The 16,374-nt window shown below is 53.5% G+C and overlaps 6 protein-coding genes across 6 annotated transcripts; 3 read left to right on the top strand and 3 right to left on the bottom strand.

Moving 5' to 3' along the window:
- Positions 1–601: 601 nt before the first annotated feature.
- On the top strand, positions 602–1,636 carry BU26DRAFT_568831 (uncharacterized protein; the record flags this gene model as incomplete). Its single annotated transcript, XM_033833820.1, has 1 exon — positions 602–1,636. The coding sequence occupies one exon, from the start codon at positions 602–604 to the stop codon at positions 1,634–1,636; it is 1,035 nt and encodes a 344-aa protein (XP_033679840.1).
- Positions 1,637–2,600: 964 nt separating this feature from the next.
- BU26DRAFT_522573 (uncharacterized protein) lies at positions 2,601–4,477 on the bottom strand. The gene has a single exon (XM_033829819.1). It carries the CDS (start codon positions 4,459–4,461, stop codon positions 2,728–2,730), a length of 1,734 nt encoding a protein of 577 aa, XP_033679839.1. The 5' UTR covers positions 4,462–4,477; the 3' UTR covers positions 2,601–2,727.
- A 451-nt stretch (positions 4,478–4,928) lies between these two features.
- On the bottom strand, positions 4,929–9,036 carry BU26DRAFT_568829 (subtilisin-like protein; the record flags this gene model as incomplete). Its single annotated transcript, XM_033833819.1, has 7 exons — positions 4,929–5,009; positions 5,066–5,546; positions 5,600–5,904; positions 5,953–6,296; positions 6,365–6,758; positions 6,803–8,889; positions 8,949–9,036. The coding sequence occupies 7 exons, from the start codon at positions 9,034–9,036 to the stop codon at positions 4,929–4,931; spliced, it is 3,780 nt and encodes a 1,259-aa protein (XP_033679838.1).
- Positions 9,037–10,235: 1,199 nt separating this feature from the next.
- On the top strand, positions 10,236–11,619 carry BU26DRAFT_608341 (uncharacterized protein). Its single transcript, XM_033835836.1, has 2 exons — positions 10,236–11,201; positions 11,259–11,619. The coding sequence occupies exon 1, from the start codon at positions 10,513–10,515 to the stop codon at positions 11,164–11,166; it is 654 nt and encodes a 217-aa protein (XP_033679837.1). The 5' UTR covers positions 10,236–10,512; the 3' UTR covers positions 11,167–11,201; positions 11,259–11,619.
- A 409-nt stretch (positions 11,620–12,028) lies between these two features.
- BU26DRAFT_542697 (cytochrome P450) lies at positions 12,029–13,971 on the bottom strand. The gene is made up of 4 exons (XM_033831668.1): positions 13,568–13,971; positions 12,721–13,514; positions 12,398–12,675; positions 12,029–12,334 (listed from the first exon to the last, which is right to left on the bottom strand). The coding sequence occupies exons 1-4, from the start codon at positions 13,947–13,949 to the stop codon at positions 12,124–12,126; spliced, it is 1,665 nt and encodes a 554-aa protein (XP_033679836.1). The 5' UTR covers positions 13,950–13,971; the 3' UTR covers positions 12,029–12,123.
- Positions 13,972–14,645: 674 nt separating this feature from the next.
- On the top strand, positions 14,646–16,167 carry BU26DRAFT_579563 (uncharacterized protein; the record flags this gene model as incomplete). Its single annotated transcript, XM_033834456.1, has 2 exons — positions 14,646–14,844; positions 15,005–16,167. The coding sequence occupies 2 exons, from the start codon at positions 14,646–14,648 to the stop codon at positions 16,165–16,167; spliced, it is 1,362 nt and encodes a 453-aa protein (XP_033679835.1).
- Between the last annotated feature and the right edge of the window lie 207 nt (positions 16,168–16,374).

The raw sequence follows: 16,374 nt of genomic DNA, 5'->3' as shown, positions 1-16,374 counted from the left end.
CTCATTTGAGCAGCCCCCAAAACTGGATCCGTGCTTTTGACAACTGTATCACAACACACAGTGCGACACTGCTCGCACACCCGTGTCCTAGGCGCTTGCAGGTTACACCGTGCGTGAGTGACTAAGTGATGGTCGACTCAAAGAAAATTGAGTCTAGCTCCAGTGACGCAAAGGAGTCACTCGCTCTGTTAACATTAGAACTCTGAGCTCCTTACTTCTGGGCCAAACTCCTTAATTGCTTTCCTAGGCACAGGATACATTCTGCATCAGCTGCTTCATGTTCGTCTTCAGATTTGTTGTTCTCCAGGCCGAGTAGTGGGCATTCTGAAGAACGCAACGCCCGTCAGTTACATGACGAAGTCTTCCTCAGTCATAAGGTGACTACGCCCAAGAAGAAAGTCATCCACTATGTGTCGAAGGTGGCATATAAAAGTTTCCCCAGCGTGGGCTCCTTCGTTCGCCGTAACATTCAGCATCTATACCTTCTTGACGACGCAATTCAAAACCCGCCAGCTACTATATCGGTTCCACACCAAGGAAGCCCGTCCCCCAACCACAGCCCCCAAGCCCGCGATAGCCGATCCAGCAGCAAAAATCAGCCATGGACATCCCACACGCTGATATTCCACCCGCTGGAGACTACAAACTCTACAAGAAGGTCACCTACGGGGGAAACGCCACCATCTGGTACGGCCTGCACAAAGACGACGAGGCAAATTTCCGGAAATCGGATCCTCCGAAAGGGATCGAATACTATTCCGCGGTTCGCGAGAGACTCGTGGCCGTAAAGATACCCTTCAACGGCATCAGTTCAGCTCGTGAATCAGCCGTCGCAGAGGTCGAAGCACTGCAACACGTCCGAGACATCCTGCAGAGCACAACCAGCAAGGATCTTCGGAACAACTTCGTCGAGATTCGCGAGCATGAGAAGTTGGGCGATAGGGTGGAGTGGATCGCTATGCCGGCCATCCAGGGCGTGAGCCTCTACACTCTGCATCTCGCACTTCAGTTGACGAAACGCTGGACCTGGAGCGAAGCCATGGTAGACCAAACACTTGAGCCGCGCCCCACGGCGACGGATATTACACGGCTATACAACGAGGAGCTGATCCCGGTGGAGTTTGTCTTCCATGTCTTCCTCAATGTTGGCCGGGCGCTGCAGTCTCTGCATGAGTCTGGATGGGCGCACGGAGATATCAAAGAGCGGAATATCATGGTTTCCAGCCCCAGAAGAGCTATCTTCCCCGACCTGGTGCTCCTGGACTTCGGCAGCGCATGGTCGGCAACGCAAGAGAAGACGAAAGTCTTGGTCGACATCAGAAGCTTCTGCGATATGATGTATTGTCTCGCCGAAAGCCATAGATACTGCGAACACCGCCAGAGCGGCTGCAAGCGCCATCCTCAAGAGTGGGACGACTTCGTGAAGGCAATGGCAGACGGGGCGGAAACGCCGTGCAAATCAATGAAGGAAGTCATTAGACAGTTTGAGGGGGTAGCCGAGAGATGTCGAAACTCTGCGGACACCAAGATTCAAGGCTATGTTGGAGTGGCTCTGCGCGCCGCTACGAAACGGGAAGAGAGTCTTGCCGGTATTACAGACGCGGAACTGAAGAAAGCCCTGTTTCCTTCTACGTAGGCTCTGGGTACTGCTTCTTGTTTTTGTATTGATCAGTAACTGAATGGATTTTGTTTATCTACATCTGTGTGCTTAAAGGTACTTTGATTTGGTCTTGCTATATAGGAGCGCTGTCTCTGTCGTCGGTGGGCTCGTCCCTACAAGTTTCATTTCAGGGCATGTGGCAAGTATTGAGACATGAGTTGATTGATTGAGAGTACGAGAAATATGGCTATATATATATATATATATATATGACCCAAGTCAAGTGTAGCAGTAACCATATCCGCCAACATTTCACCATGTGGCCCCTCTGTACGATTACAGCCGAGATACTAATACAGTTCTCCCTCAAGCTTGAGTGCCGCTGTCCCTCTTTTCTGGATGCCTCGCGCAAGTATTATTGGCTCCACACCATGTTCCCGTAACGTTATGTCCAGAGGCCATGGAATAAATAGGGCAAGCGCGTTGCTGCAGTCGTGTCGCACATGGTTGTAGGAGTTGGTCAAGGCCGGGGCAGCCGCAGGTGTGGTAGGTCCTTATGTACGTGCACATGTTTGAGTTGTCGAGCAGTGAGCGGTATTTGGCAGTCGTGGAGGCTGTAGTAGCTTTATTTCGAGGCCGATAGGTGTGGGCAAGGGTTGAGTGATGTTCTGAGCAAGAGAGGTAAGCGTGAGTTCTTTGACGGACGGAGAGCAGTACGTTTGTAGAGATAGTCGCAGATACTTTGTCTGAGAGAGTTTAATGGTAGGCAAGAGACAGGCAGTGGTAAATAAAGAGGAAGAAGAGGAAGAAAGCTTATACGGGGAACGAAAATAGCTTTTGAGTATCGAAGAGTCATGCGAAATACCCGAAGATACTGTCATACGTTAATGATAGGTACACGTCGACTTCGCGGGGCGTCATGTTGCGAGGCAGAGTCACATTTCTGGCTAGGACACGGAGTCAGTGTGACGGCCATGGGAAGACATCATGTTGTATTCCGTTGTCAAACACCCAGGTCTTGAAGGAGGCGCCATGGCACCAGCATAGTCATCGCTGAATTCCGCGCAGAATGATGATGTGGTTTTCGATCCGGCTGTTAACATCGCCTTCTTCAACAGCAACAATGCTCAACCTATGAATTCCGTATAAGGAGCCACCCGATATTCATTCCCTCTCCCATAAACCGAGCGAACATGCTCAACCTTAACATCCTCCCCCTTCCTCGCTCCTCCCTCAGCAACCCACAAAGCCCTCATGCAGGTCTCGTCCTTGACGTTCACCCTCCTTCCGCCCTGGATCCGCCACCAGTAATCCCACTCCTCGAAATGGACTTTTAGCTGCCTCTGCACTCCCTCCTCTAGACACCCAAACACGGAGCGCCATACAGGTTCCACGAAGGCAGCGATGTTGGTGTCATCTGTTTCCGGGGCATAAGGCTCTCTGGAAGCCGGGGCCCACTCGCGGGTGTTCGAAGGCGGGAGAAAGCGCGGATTGAAGCCTTTGATGGGTTCCTTCCAGTCTAGATAGCCAAGGAACTCCAAACCAAGGTCCATGTGTATGGTAAGGGTGCGGAGTTTGAGCTCAGAGAGGGCTGCGAAGAGCGGCTTGTAGTGCTCGAGATCGGAGACAAGGGAGGGGCTACGGCGCTGTATGTCGAAGGATAAATGGCTCAGCTTGGTGGCGGACTTCTTTACAAGGGCGATATCTTCGGTGCTGAGGGATTGCCGTGGAGGTCCGCGGAGCTTCTCGCGGTGATGGAGGCTTAGGTGCTCTAGCGTCGAGCCGTGGCGCGTGAGGATCCCGGACAAGGGGACTGAAGAAGGTTTGCTCCAGAGATCTAATACCTCGAGACGTGGACAAGATTGCGTTAGATATCTAGATAGGGCGGCGTTGATTGTATCCTGTACTTCCACATCAAGTACCTTCTTACGTACTAGTAGATCGAGATGCAGGTGCTTTATATTTTGCAGTAAAGCAGGCGCTTCGTTGAAGAAAGCCGGAGTGTGCGTGCGAGCATACTTGAAGGACACACACTCCAGCTTCGTGAGATCGACAAGTCGCTCGTAAGCCTCTACAAAGTCGTCGAGGTCACCGTAAGCCGTCAATTGCCGAATTGAAGTGCTGCGCTTTAATCCCTCGTAAAACGTCTCGCTGAGATCTGCTGCCGCCTGTACCTGCTGCGGCGTCCACTTCTCCCGCCGACAACGCTGGCAGCACACGCCCTCAGACGTCCTTAAGTAGACGGTTTGGAGATTCGGAGCGGTTGCAATGATCCGATGCACAGTTGCATCTCTGGTGTCTTGATTGGACCAGCGATAGTTCTGCTCCACGCTCGCATGGAAGTACGTTAAAGCCGGAGAATGAGCGAGCGCGAGCTCTGCCTCATCATCTGGACCCAGATCCTGCGATGCACGTACCCAGGCAATGACGCGCAACTCGGCCTTGCGCTGGTGGATATGCAAAGCATCCAGAACCTCGAGTGGGATCGGTATCCATGCTCTCCAATCCAGACGCTTGAGGCCGCCCACTTTCGTAATGAGCTTTACGACATGTGCAATCTCTGTGGGTGTAACTGGAGGATCCGAGGTTACCGGATTTCCAGCAATGGTAAGATTTCGGATCCCGCGGACGATGCGCGCATCGCTCATCCATCCGCAGATGAGCTCCGTGTTTCGAACGACTCTGTCCTTGTTGGAAACGTGCGCAAAAGTGTACCGTTTGTTACGGTGCTTGATTGACTGGGTGACATTGTTCAGGGCTTTGTTCACTAGGGAGAGAGATTTCAGCGTAGCTGGGTAGTTGTCGGCAACGTATTCTAGGATTTCGAGAACGATATCTGTGTCAAGTCGAAGGAATGCCATGGTAGTTTTGACGCTTCTGGTTGAGGTCTAGACGAAGAGGCGACTTAGCGGAGTTTATGTATTTGGCGCCGGTTGCCTAACGAATCGCCTAAGTGCTTATTCAGCACATATCACGTGAACTTACCCTCACCCTCGAACCTACTACCACTAACTGAAAAAAGAAATATGCCCCCAAAATCATAATCGGGATGGAAAATAATGCTGGAAATAATGAGTAGTCGCAAATGACCTTCATGCCGGCTCTCATTGTCAGAAAGAAGGTGCGGAGGGTGTAGGCTGTGGGAAGACGAATGTATAGTGGTACCCGTCCAAGCAAGAAAACTGGGTTACGGTGGAGAAAAGGGGTCTCCGAACAGGGAGTGTAGTAGCAGCGGGAGCTTTTCAAACGCCGGAATGGTACATGATAGCTCTCAAAACTAACTAGTAATACAAACAAGTATATAAAGTTCCATAATGTCGCACCCTTATTAGTCTATGATATTCGACGGGGGCTTAGACCAGTCAATCTTGCATTCAAAGATGCACTCGGTTTCGCGCTTCCTCTCATTCTGCAAAAAGTTAGTTCAACGCCCTCTTCGTTTGCACCACCACAAGTTGAACATACCGTATCGATATCGGACTGATGCCAGTTCTCCAATATTGTACATCCTTCATCTTCGGCCGTCCACGTCTTTTCGCCCCAAACGAATCTCAATCTGTCCTCCTCTTCCCGCCGGACGTTCACGACGCCTTCTTCGCCATCGCCTAGAGGCGGGCACTCGACTTCGGCACCGCTCAGCTCGTTTGCCGTCACTCCATGGAAGCATATCTGAGTCGTGTTCGTCAGGCTGTTTTCGCTGACAGGATAGATGGAAATGCTCCAATTCTCGTCGTTGTGGTTTGTTGCATTCTTGTTATCGAATTCCGCCACAAAGATGCGACATTTCTCATAGGCAGGTTCCGGGGTCGACGATGGAATAAGAGTCGCGGTGGGGTCGGGGTTCAGGGATGACGCAGGCGAAATGATCGTAACGCTAGGTAAGGGTAAGGGGCTTGCGCTAGTTGTAGGAAACGGAGAGGATGAGGGTGCATTGGCGGTAGAGGGCCTGCTTGTGATTAGTACATGTGTCGTGATAAAGCAAGAAGCAACCGTAAATACCTGAAGGTCGTAGTAAGAGTGGATGACGACTCGGACGTACGGACTTCACATGCGGAGAGCTGGTCGCCGGCGCGTTTCTGCACGCAGAGTCCATTATGCGCAGGATCACCGCGCGCGAGATTATACACCACCGGTAACTCGTTGACGGGAGACCAGTCTTCAGGAACCCTAATAGGAAGAGGAATGCGTGTCCACGCATGGCTTCTGATGAGATTCTTCATCTTATCGCCCGCCACAAGGCCATTGTTCTCAAAGAGGAATGAAGCGACGTTGGGCAAAGACCAAAAGTAAGCTGCTAGACCAGACTGTAAAGAGCTCAGTACAGCTTCACATACGGCGTGTACGGAACTTACCACCATAGCAGCCGCTGGACTCGTACCTTGGCTTAGAACTATGTCACCAGCGTTGCCAGGAACCGCAATGTCCGTCCCTGGCGCAAATACGGTCATGGATCCATCCTCTCCAGGAATCCCTGGAGAACAGTCGGATCTCGGAGTGCCGTCCTGGTTGACTGATCCAACAGTGATAATATTATTGGCCGCAGTGCTGAATTTTTGGGGCACACGCTCGTGGAGTGGCGAGTTAGCTTCGTTGCCAGCTGCTAATACAACGGTGACCTCTCTTTGCTCCGACCATATCAGGAAGTCTTCGAGGTAGTCTGCTACATCTCCGGCGCCGGGGGTGTTTAGTTTCTTGCCTGCATTCAATTAGTGATCTAAAGTCTCCTTGGGCTTAGCCAATAAGATCTGAGAACGGGATTCTCACCCCAGGACATGTTAACCACGGATTTTGCGCTCGGGTTGGCACTCAATCTAGATTCTATGTCGTTACGCACATGGTCGAGAGCTGAATTAACAGCGATTGCCTGGAGGGGCCAGCTTCTGTCCTGGGCCCCAGGATCGGTTTCGTCCGTGCTGTCTCTATTGTATCGGCCCTTCGTTCGAACTAGATATAAATCAGCGTTGGGGGCTACCCCGTGCTCCCGTCCAGCGGCAATTACGGCCATTAAGGTACCATGGCCATCGCCCTCAAGAGATTCTGGACGCATTACTGCACCCATCCAGCCTTGAGCCCGCATAGAGTCGAGCCACCCGTCAGGAAATGTATCTTCGTTAGGCACGATGAAACATTGCACTGAGCGGCCATTTGGTTGAAGATCCTGCTTCAATCAGTCAAGTACGTCCAACGATTGGACAGACTTACAGCGATGCTCAGATCAAACCCAGCGTTCAAAACATATATGGTTGTTCCTGTACCTCCGGAGTCATCGCACAGGTATGGAGGATCCTGAGATGGGGGTGGTGGTTGCTGAATGTTTTGGGGTGGCGGGGAGGAGATCATCTTCTTCCAGTAGGGTGCGTTGGGTTGGGCCGGGAGCAGCGCTCTCGGAAGGATAGTCGCGTCGTGCTCAGGAATGAAACCACTGATGCCTTCCGATTTGTTCGCATTACGTACGGTTCTCTCGCCTATTGTCGACACACCGCGGCTGATCACACCGTACTCTTCAATTTGGTGTTCTTCTGGCGGAACAAAAACATCGCCCACTACTTTCCATATAAAATCAAGTTGCTTGATCCGCTCGACATCCGACAACGCAAGATGGGTTAAATAGCTCTGGTGCGGGACGTATTCGTAAGTACGCGATTTGCCCGCGCCACCATCGAGATCCTGTACGAAGCCCTCGAACGTCTCTAAGGTCGTGCCGTTCTTAGTGGTTATGAGATATCGTTTGCGCGTCTCGGGCGTAGTTGATGGGGTCGCGCTACTTGTGCTCGTAGATGCTGTGGTCGGAATGCTAGCGGTTGAGAAGACCGGGGATTGGGTGGTAGATATTCCTAGTGTGCTCTGAAAAGTAGCCGTGTTGGTAGGCGGCACGCTCGTAGTCGGCTGCTGCGTTGCCGACGGGGTAGGATTTTGCGTGGCCGGAACCTCGCTTTCCCAAGGAAACTCTGAGAAGGATCGCATAGCTTGACCCGCTTGCTCCAAAGGTCCGCCTGGCCCCGCATACTGACGCATATTCTCGCGCGCCTGCTGTTGGACTTCCGGCGTAAGACTGTCAAAACCGTTGACCAGGTTACCCACAGATTTCAGCCAGTTGGAGGAGTCTCGACCAAGGTTTAGGGCTCCCATAGCTGCCCCTAAGCCAGCTTGGCTAAGCTGATCCGCCGGGAAAGCTTGCTGAATGCCGTTCAGCGAGGAGACGAGGCCACCGACATCGTTAGCGGTGGTTGAGAAGGTGCTGGCGAGGCTACCAGCCGCGACTCCGCCGGCTCCAGTTGCGAGGCCCATGGCGCCTTTTCCTGCGTCTGCAAGACCACTAGCAGCCTTGCCGGCCGCACCAACAATACCGGCAAAAAGACCGCCGATGCCGCCTCCGCCTCCACCTCCGCCGCCTTCGTTCCCATCTGATTCCGGTTTCTTGGATTCACCCGGTTGAGCAGTGATGGATTGACCCCCGCTCGAGATCTCCTGCGAGCCGGATAACCCAGCCGGTATGGTAAGGGTCTGGCCGCGCATGATGACTTTGTTTGAAAAGAGCTGGGCGAGTGTGCCGTCTAGGAGGAGGATCTGGATGGGCGGTTCATCTGGGGATGGGAGATGGTAAGCTTGACCGTCGACGACTGCGTCGAAGATCCATGCTGGAGGAAGTTTGGATCGCGGTGGGTCAGACTCCGAAGGCGATGTTTGGGACGGTTGAGTTGGCTCCCCGGCCGACATGCTGCTATCCGGATCGGTCGTGGGCGGACTTGGGGATGGATTAGGATTCGGGGGTGATGAAGGCGCGGCTGTGGTAGTAACAGTGATTACGCTGGGAGATTTATTTGAGGCTGTCACGGTGGTCACGACGATTGCGTTGGTAGTGGCTGAGCTACTGCTGGCTGGGGATGTGGACGTGGATATGGATGCAGAATCGAAAGCGGGGGAAGTCGTAGACGTAATATAATTCGTGAGGGTGGTACCAGAGGAATTAGACGGGCTTAGCGATGGGAGTTGAGTCGATCCCGGTGCAGTAGGACCCACGATAGCGATAGAGGACAAGGATTGAACAGTTGTACTCGAGCTAACGGTCCCAGATTGAACCGCAGTCGAATTGGATAGTGTGGGGAATGGTGCGGTATCAGTCCACCGGTGAGAGTCGGAAGCAGGCGCGGTAGAGGACTGAAGGCTTGACGGCTCCGTCTGTGATCCGACGCGGGAAGGGGAAGGCGAAGAGCCCGTGAAGAGCGATGGGACTCCGAATTCAGGTATGGAAGCTGACTCTGCTCTTCTATAAGCCAGATGATCGGGACCTGTGGTTCGATGCAGACGTCAGTACAGTCTAAGAAATAGAGCCAGAGGCACCGCTCACCAAGATCCGGTATGCTATAGGGTAAGGCCGCGTAAACACTGCAAAGCCTTAGTGAAAAGAAAATGAGAAGGAAAATGTCTGCCCTCATGACTGGAAGGCCGGAACAGAAGAGGACAGAAAATAGAAAGGAGAAATAGGAGAAGCGACAATTGGTGGTCTAGTGATAGATTCTAATACAGTGAATGAAGGTTGGAGATTTATACCTCTGCAGTTATCTGGTCCCAGCGGTGCCTTGCATGCGGCGTTGACAAAGCAGTTTGGGCGAAGCAAAGCAACTGCACTGGGCAAGATACCATTGCTGTTTTGGATTGAGATCTCAGTGAAATGAGCCTCGCCACAGCCTGGCGGAGATGAACGCCAAAGACGGCGGCTAATGAGGGAATCCTTAGAGCGCCCCCGAGGGGTGGGTGCTGGGACTTGATCAAGGCAGAATCAAAACAAAGACAAAAGAAGTCGTAGAACGACAGAGGGCTGTTCCAGAACGGTCTCGTGTTATTGAGAGATAGCTCAGAAAGAAGTTAAGAGAAAATTTAGTTGACGAACGGTTGACATGCACGTTCTGCAGGCGCTGCAGGTGGTTCGGAACGGGGCGCGATCACGTGATCCACGCATTGAGACTCTATGAAACTGCGTTGCACTGGCGGTTAGCAAAACCAGAAGAGAAGCAAAGTAGAGCAGAATGGGTGCTGAGCCGCGAGGCAAGGTCCGTTCATCGCCAATTATAGTCTGTCCCGCTGCTGTGCCGCGCTTCTTCCTGGATCGCATTGAGCGCTGCCCATATGCGAACACCGAGGCGCGGAACTGGAGGAAGATCGGTTTCTTGAGGGATTGGAAGTTGGGTAGCGATAATTCGGTAAATAAAGCCTGCGTAAACAAGATGGCAGTCTATGTTGTCGTGATGTGTGAATGATGTAAAGGCTCGCTTCCAAGCGGAGCGCACAGAGTACAGTAGCTGGAAATGGCTCGTTAAGCAAACCTGGTTGGGAAGATCATAAACGGCTTCGCTAGCTGAAAACAGAGGGTTGATAGATGAGCACTGATGTTCCCGTGGTACTCGAAGCCCTCACAGAGAGTTCTGTGCTGAGCTGCGGGCGTCGCCTCGGCATGCGCGTTCCTGGATCCGGACGGCTGCGGCGCGGCGAGCTGTCTCGTTTCACGTCGCCGATTGCTAGGTGGTAGTCGGCGGATTCTTGCTCGGCTAGTCTAAGCGACGTCTAGTGGTGATAAGGCGTCGGGCGTGTGGTGTTGGAGCGCTGCGCAAGCCTCCCGAATTATTTCTGCGGGGGGCCCAGCCACCCGTCAGTCCCGAGTCCGGGCGCAATTGCATCATGGCATCGTCCACGCCAGGCTGACTCTGCGCCGCCATCACACCACGACCGAGGTCTCGCACTCCTTCATTCTCCCTCTTCGATTCTCTTGATCTGGCGACGTCGCAGCCTCTGCAAGCGCCTCCTTTCTCTTCCCTCGCTCTTTCCCGCGCCTGTGTTTACTCGAACCCCCGCCGTTAGCGCCGGCAGCTCCGGCCAAGCTCCGCCAGGTACCGCTGTCGTCCGCGGCAACGCGCATGCCCTCGACCCTTTCCGCTCAAACAACCACCGCGTCGCCCACACCCCATCGCAGAATGCCTGCAATACCCATACCCATTGACGCGACATCGCTGCAACCAGGCAGCCTCGCTCCCCGCCATCCCGACGCCTCCAGCCTGATAGCGCGACGGCCGGCAATTCAACTCTCCTCAGACAGCGCACTCGCTCCAGATGCTCTCAGCGGAAGATCCATAGAAGGAAGGGCGGTAGCGGGCATTATTCCGACATATTACAGGGTTGATGGCCCTGGAAGCGGAGCCGTGGTCGGCATTGTCCTAGGCAGTGTCGCTGGGTTTCTGGTCTTAATATGGCTGCTGTATTCCCTCACGAACGTGTCGGGCAATGCTGTTGCCGGCGAGGAAGAAATTGTCGTACGAAGGCCGCGCAATTCGCACTCTGGCCGGTCGCGACGGAGCACTCGCACCGAAGTGCGCGAGTACAGCAGGAGTCCGCGGAGATCGGGAGGAGGGCGGTCACAAGTCATCGTAGAAGAGCGGAGGGCGCCTAGGCCGAGGAGTGTCGTGGTGGAGGAGAGGGTGCGCGTGCCGCACGATGATGTTGTCGAGGTGATCGAAGAGCATGATGAATATCGGACAAGACGGGGCAGTCGCAGAGGCAGCGGATATCGGTGAGAATTCCTACCGCGGATTGTCTCAGGAACCTGTAGGTTCGTCTCCGGGACTACCGATTCTTCATTCCACAGGACTTAGGCTAACAGGAGCAGATATTGATGACGGGCCCGCTTGCTCCTCGCTTACTCGAAATGTTGCCCACCAACCGTCGGCTACGTCGCCGCAGTCACCCTCATCCTTACCGGCACATTTGCGCACGAAATCCGATCCGATACCCCTCCGTCTGATTCTGTTACTTCTGTCCTTTTGGCGCACATACTGCTGTGGCGCTGTAATTTCTGCAATTACACGGTACCTTTCTCTATGTACATTATTTCGACGTTCTTCCAGCGTCTGGCGTTAGTTCCGGAAGCGAACTCGAAGCGGCTTCGGCGAGGTCGAAATGAGCATGAAGCCTGGAGTTTGGGGTCATTGGGGGGAATGGCAGGGGAACATGTCTCGGAGCGGTCGGGGTCGCGACAGGGAACAAGGTGGATATGGGAGGAACGTCACGTGTTCTGCAATCATTCACTGTTCAAATTTTCAGAAAGCTAATAGCAAATAATCCAGACCAGACCTGGCCTGTTCATTCCTGCTGCTGCTCTTCCGCCCCTCCGCCCCTCCGCCTCTCTAGCCTATCCCCCGCGTCACGAAAGGATGCCCCCTGCCAAGACTGGTTCGACCACCTCACGGCAAACAGCTCCACTGTCACCATCGACACCTCAGCCGCCCTCCCCGTCGGTCGGCGCGCGAAACTCACAGTCCTACCCATGAGCAAGGAAGTCACTTTCACGCCCAAATAGAACACATGACGATTGCGTTGACCGCTGCTCTTGGCAGGAGTGAGAGTTTGTCATGATGCGATTGTGAAACCTCGTGGTGTGAGCGACGACGGGCGGTGGCCAGTACCATAGTTGCCAGCAAATAGAACACAGAGGCCGGAATGGGCCCCCATAGCCCGGACACCGACTACCGCTACTAAGCTCCAGGCTCACACCTCAGCCTCACCCTGTCAGAATCCCTCATTCGTAGCAAAAGCTGCATATCACAGTCGTTGATTACCCACTTCACCCTCTCCCTCGCCTGCGCTTCAGTCTCTCCATTCTTCCTTACAATGCTTAACCGATGCTTCCGCATAAGCAGCGCCAGCACAGCGACAAACTCGACCTGTGAGAACTTTAAACCTGGGCTGGAAACGGGAGGCGTAAGTCAGTATAGGTCTAATGTGCGCATTCGAAAGTAGGGCCCTTACCAGTTCTGCCCCCCATCGGACCACGGGAAGAACGTGTCCCGTGGCGGTGTTATCAGAGACTCCTGTAGATCGTCGTTTGTGATCACCCATCGTTGAGGGTTCCATTGCAGCGGATCGGGCCAGTATCGAGGGTGTGTGTGTACGGCAATGATGCTGGGGCTCGTGCTTGTGTTCGCGGGGATGACGATCGATCGGTTTTCTATGACGAGAGTCTGAGGCTGGGAGCTCGTGTGCTTCGGGAGCGATAGGATGGGTGGGTAAAGACGGAGTGTCTCATGCTGCACTTATCAGTAGAAACGCTTCAACAATCCGAATTAACTGACCAGGACCGCGCAGCAACGGATAAGCCGTGGAAACAGCTGACCATAGTCCCACTCGTCTACGTCCGCGGTTATCTTTCGCGCCTCTTCGGCGACCCAAGTCTGGACTTCTGGGGCTGTCGCGAGCAGAAATGCGGCAAACGCAAGGGTGTTGGCCGTCGTGTCATGGCCGGCGAAATTAATAACGAAAATGTTGCCGAAGATCTCTTCGACTGATAGGCCTTTAGCGCTCTTGGAGTCTTTATTGCTCGTGGCGTAGGTATTCGACGCCTTAACTAAGGAAGTCATTAGACTCCCTGCTCCTGAATTTCCTTTTTTTAACGCTGCCGTCTCCTCTTCCAGCATCCGCTCCATATGATGTTTGAACTCGTCTGCGGCCTTGCCGACTTGCCGCAAAGCCTTTGGAACAAATGGAAGGGATAGGTACCGACGTGGGATTAGCATGAGCAAGATGGCATTATCCAACACCATGGACAGCGCATCGCGGTATGAGGATGCTGTGTCGGTTTCGGCATCTTTGCTACTTGCGGAACGGAAGCTGAACGAGCGACCGAACCCGGTCGCCGCGAGCACGTTCAAGGAGAGTGTGCGTGTATCTTTTGCAACGCTTACGATACCGTCGGCCAAACTGGTGGGCGTAGTCCACGACGCGAGCATTTGCTTTGTCTGCGTCAGCGATTCCCGCCAGACAAATTTCATGATGCTTTCGTTGAAGGGCGCGGCGAGAACTCTCCTGTGGCGTGGCCAGTTTTCCAGATTGGCTGTCGAGATACACGGACCGTATACTTCGAGAAGCTCTGCCGTATGTCAGTTTCTTTGAAGTGAATAGCAGAAGCGATGCGAGTCTCACTGTAGTTCTCGCTCGGGCGTATGAAGTCCAGCCTCCGGGAAAAAATGTCGTGGATGGCCTCCGATTCGCATACTTGAACGTGAATTCCGCGGGGCGTAACGCAGGCAAATATCGAACCGTAACGGAGGTGAGAGTCGGCTTTGTCGATGAAGAACCAACCGCGCCGCAAATATGGAACAAAAGTAGGCAGCGCAGCCGAGGGGAATAGATCAAGGAGTTTGAAGAGGTGAGGCTCGAAGACCTGGAATGGGATGTTCAATGGATCAACAGGCACGCGCACAAGCGGGATGCCCATGGCCGAAGCTCGCCTGTAGTTGAGCTCTAAGCAGATGAAGCTATAGCCCAAGTACAAGCCAACAACAGCGATGAAGTATTCCAGCATTTTGGGGACGGTTGGTTGCGAGTGGAAAGGCGGAGAGTGCGGTGATCGAGTGGTGTCAGTACAAGATGGAAAGGGGTTAACCCCGCCTAGGACCTGGGAGGCACAGCTCATCAGCCCAACCCCAAGCACGCCTCATAACCGGTAAGCCAGATGCTTAGCGATTGGATGGCTCCACACATGGGGGTTTGTCGTCCTTCTTGATGACATCGAAGGGGTTTTCATCCGTGCTATGGGCGAGCGAATACTCCTATAGGTCATCCTCGGAACGTCACGTGTTCTGCAATCATTCACCATTTAAGTTTTAAGAAAGCAAATTTTGGAGCAAAAGGATCGCGCCAATCCTCCTGCTCTTTTAGTTATAATCCCTTATATCCGCTAACAGCAAATAACAAATAATCCAGACTAAAGCTGCCTGTTCATTCTTAGCCCCGTGGGGTTCCGCCAACGGCCAACGCCAGCAGTTCGCGAGAGCACGTGCGAATCGCTCCTGCCACTCTCTGAGCTGCTTGTGAAGCGGCTACCAGCTCTTCATCATTGCGTCTACTTTCCATCTTATCCGCACATCGCCGCGGTTCCTTGCCCGCCAACCACGAATTCTTACCTATTCCGAACACGGACTCACTCACTTCATCTCATCGTCGCATCCTCAATCCAGACATATAGACAATTAACATACGAGCGGCAACACATTGCGGCATGTCGAACGAACAAAGACGGCGGCTGTTAGATCTCCCCGCCGAGACTCTTCACGAGATCCTTCGCTACCTCCGGGCCGAGACGCCGTCCATCTTACCCTCCGATTTGTGCAGAGTGTCTCTGACCTGCAAGCGCCTGAGCTATCTGGCGCAGGAGCATCTCTATCACCGCTACCATGCCGAGTTAGAAACTTCAGAGGGTACGTACGTCGCGAACATGCTATTAGTCTGGTATATTTACTTCTCGAAGCCTCCACTAGAGCCCCTTCGGTTTTGAGAAGGAAGGCTTGCTGCGTCCATTAACCTTCTCTCAGCCTTCTCTTCTTTATTAAAGCTAGTCGCTAATGTGCATTCCGGTAGAACCTACGTATCAACTCATTCGCACGCTCGAACGCAGGCCCGAATTCAAAGCCTTGATCAAACATGTCAGCATAACATGTAGCGGGCACGCTTGGCCGGTGCCAGTTATGAGAGCGGCAACGGAAGCAGATGCCCTCATCGGGGCTGCGGAAGTAAGAGGATATCCAAACATCAGCGCTCTGTGGCATTCTCTCCGCAGCGGTTTGGGCGACGCAATGTCGGCATACCTCAGTCTTCTACTGCCCAAATTAGAGGTATTGAATGTGAGGGGGGCAGAAGTATGCGCGGATGTGCCCAGTTGCGTTCTTGACGTCCTATGTTCCGCTGCCCTACGCCCGTGGTGGTGCGGGCTTCACGGGTTTTGTCAACTCTCGGTCCTGGAGCTCACATTTCAGTCTTTTACGGATATCCCTGGCGCGCTTTTTACGATACCGTCCTTGCGCAAGGTCTGTCTCGGCAACGTTTACTTCGCTACCGCCGAGCCTTCGCGTTGGACATGCCGGCCCTACACATCTCCAGTAACGGAGCTCTCATTGCGCGTCCATGAATATGGAGCGCCGGAGATGCGGACTGTCTTACAGAGCTTCGCCGAGCTCAGAGAATTCCGCCTGGACACGCTCCGTGTGCCAGTCAATGTCGCGCGAATGCCGTCTTCGATCTATCCGGCTTTGGAGACTCAGAAGCACTCTCTCGAACGCATCGCTGTACTGACCTACGATTGCTACAGCTACAAGCCCCTGGGAGCATGGCCAATCCCGGTCATGTATCCGATGCCTAGCTTGCGCGACTTCATCAAACTTAGAGGTCTCGCTCTTACCGATGCGGCTCTTGTTGGCAACGGGACTAACGGCTTCCATCACTGGCACAATGAGAAAACAGTGACCCTCCAGTACTTGAGCAAGATGTTTCCCCCATCGCTCGAATGCTTTTCGCATGTCACCTGGGGTGGAGACTACCACGAGACTTTTGCGGGCGTCGACAAGCAAGGGACAAGAGATAGTCGCTGGCCAGATATATGGAGCGCCTTGGCCGAAAAAGCGCTGTTCCCCAGCTTGAGAAAGGTTAAGCAGCTATACTATACCAATAATGGTGGTGATTGGGACTTGCTGCATGAGATCTGGCCGCGCCACACGGGCAAGCGTACAGATGACACTGTCTCTTGAACGCTTGCAAGTTGATCTTTGCATCTGCTCTGGGTAGGGCAGAAGACCTTGGGAATCTCGTGGACAAGACTGGTGTTGCCGAGGTTTGAGATCTGGTATGACTGCCGCGGCCGATGTCATGCCGCACGAGACTGCGCAGGTGGATAGTATCAGCATTGAATCTCGTCTAGTTCCTCCTCCTTTTTTCCGTCGCTCTTTCGTCTTTCG

Source organism: Trematosphaeria pertusa (genome assembly GCF_010094035.1).
Source record: "Trematosphaeria pertusa strain CBS 122368 unplaced genomic scaffold BU26scaffold_14, whole genome shotgun sequence".
NCBI classification, from domain to species: Eukaryota; Fungi; Ascomycota; class Dothideomycetes; order Pleosporales; family Trematosphaeriaceae; genus Trematosphaeria; species Trematosphaeria pertusa.
Note: the sequence above shows the minus strand (reverse complement) of the source record. Positions and strands in the feature narration are given on the sequence as shown.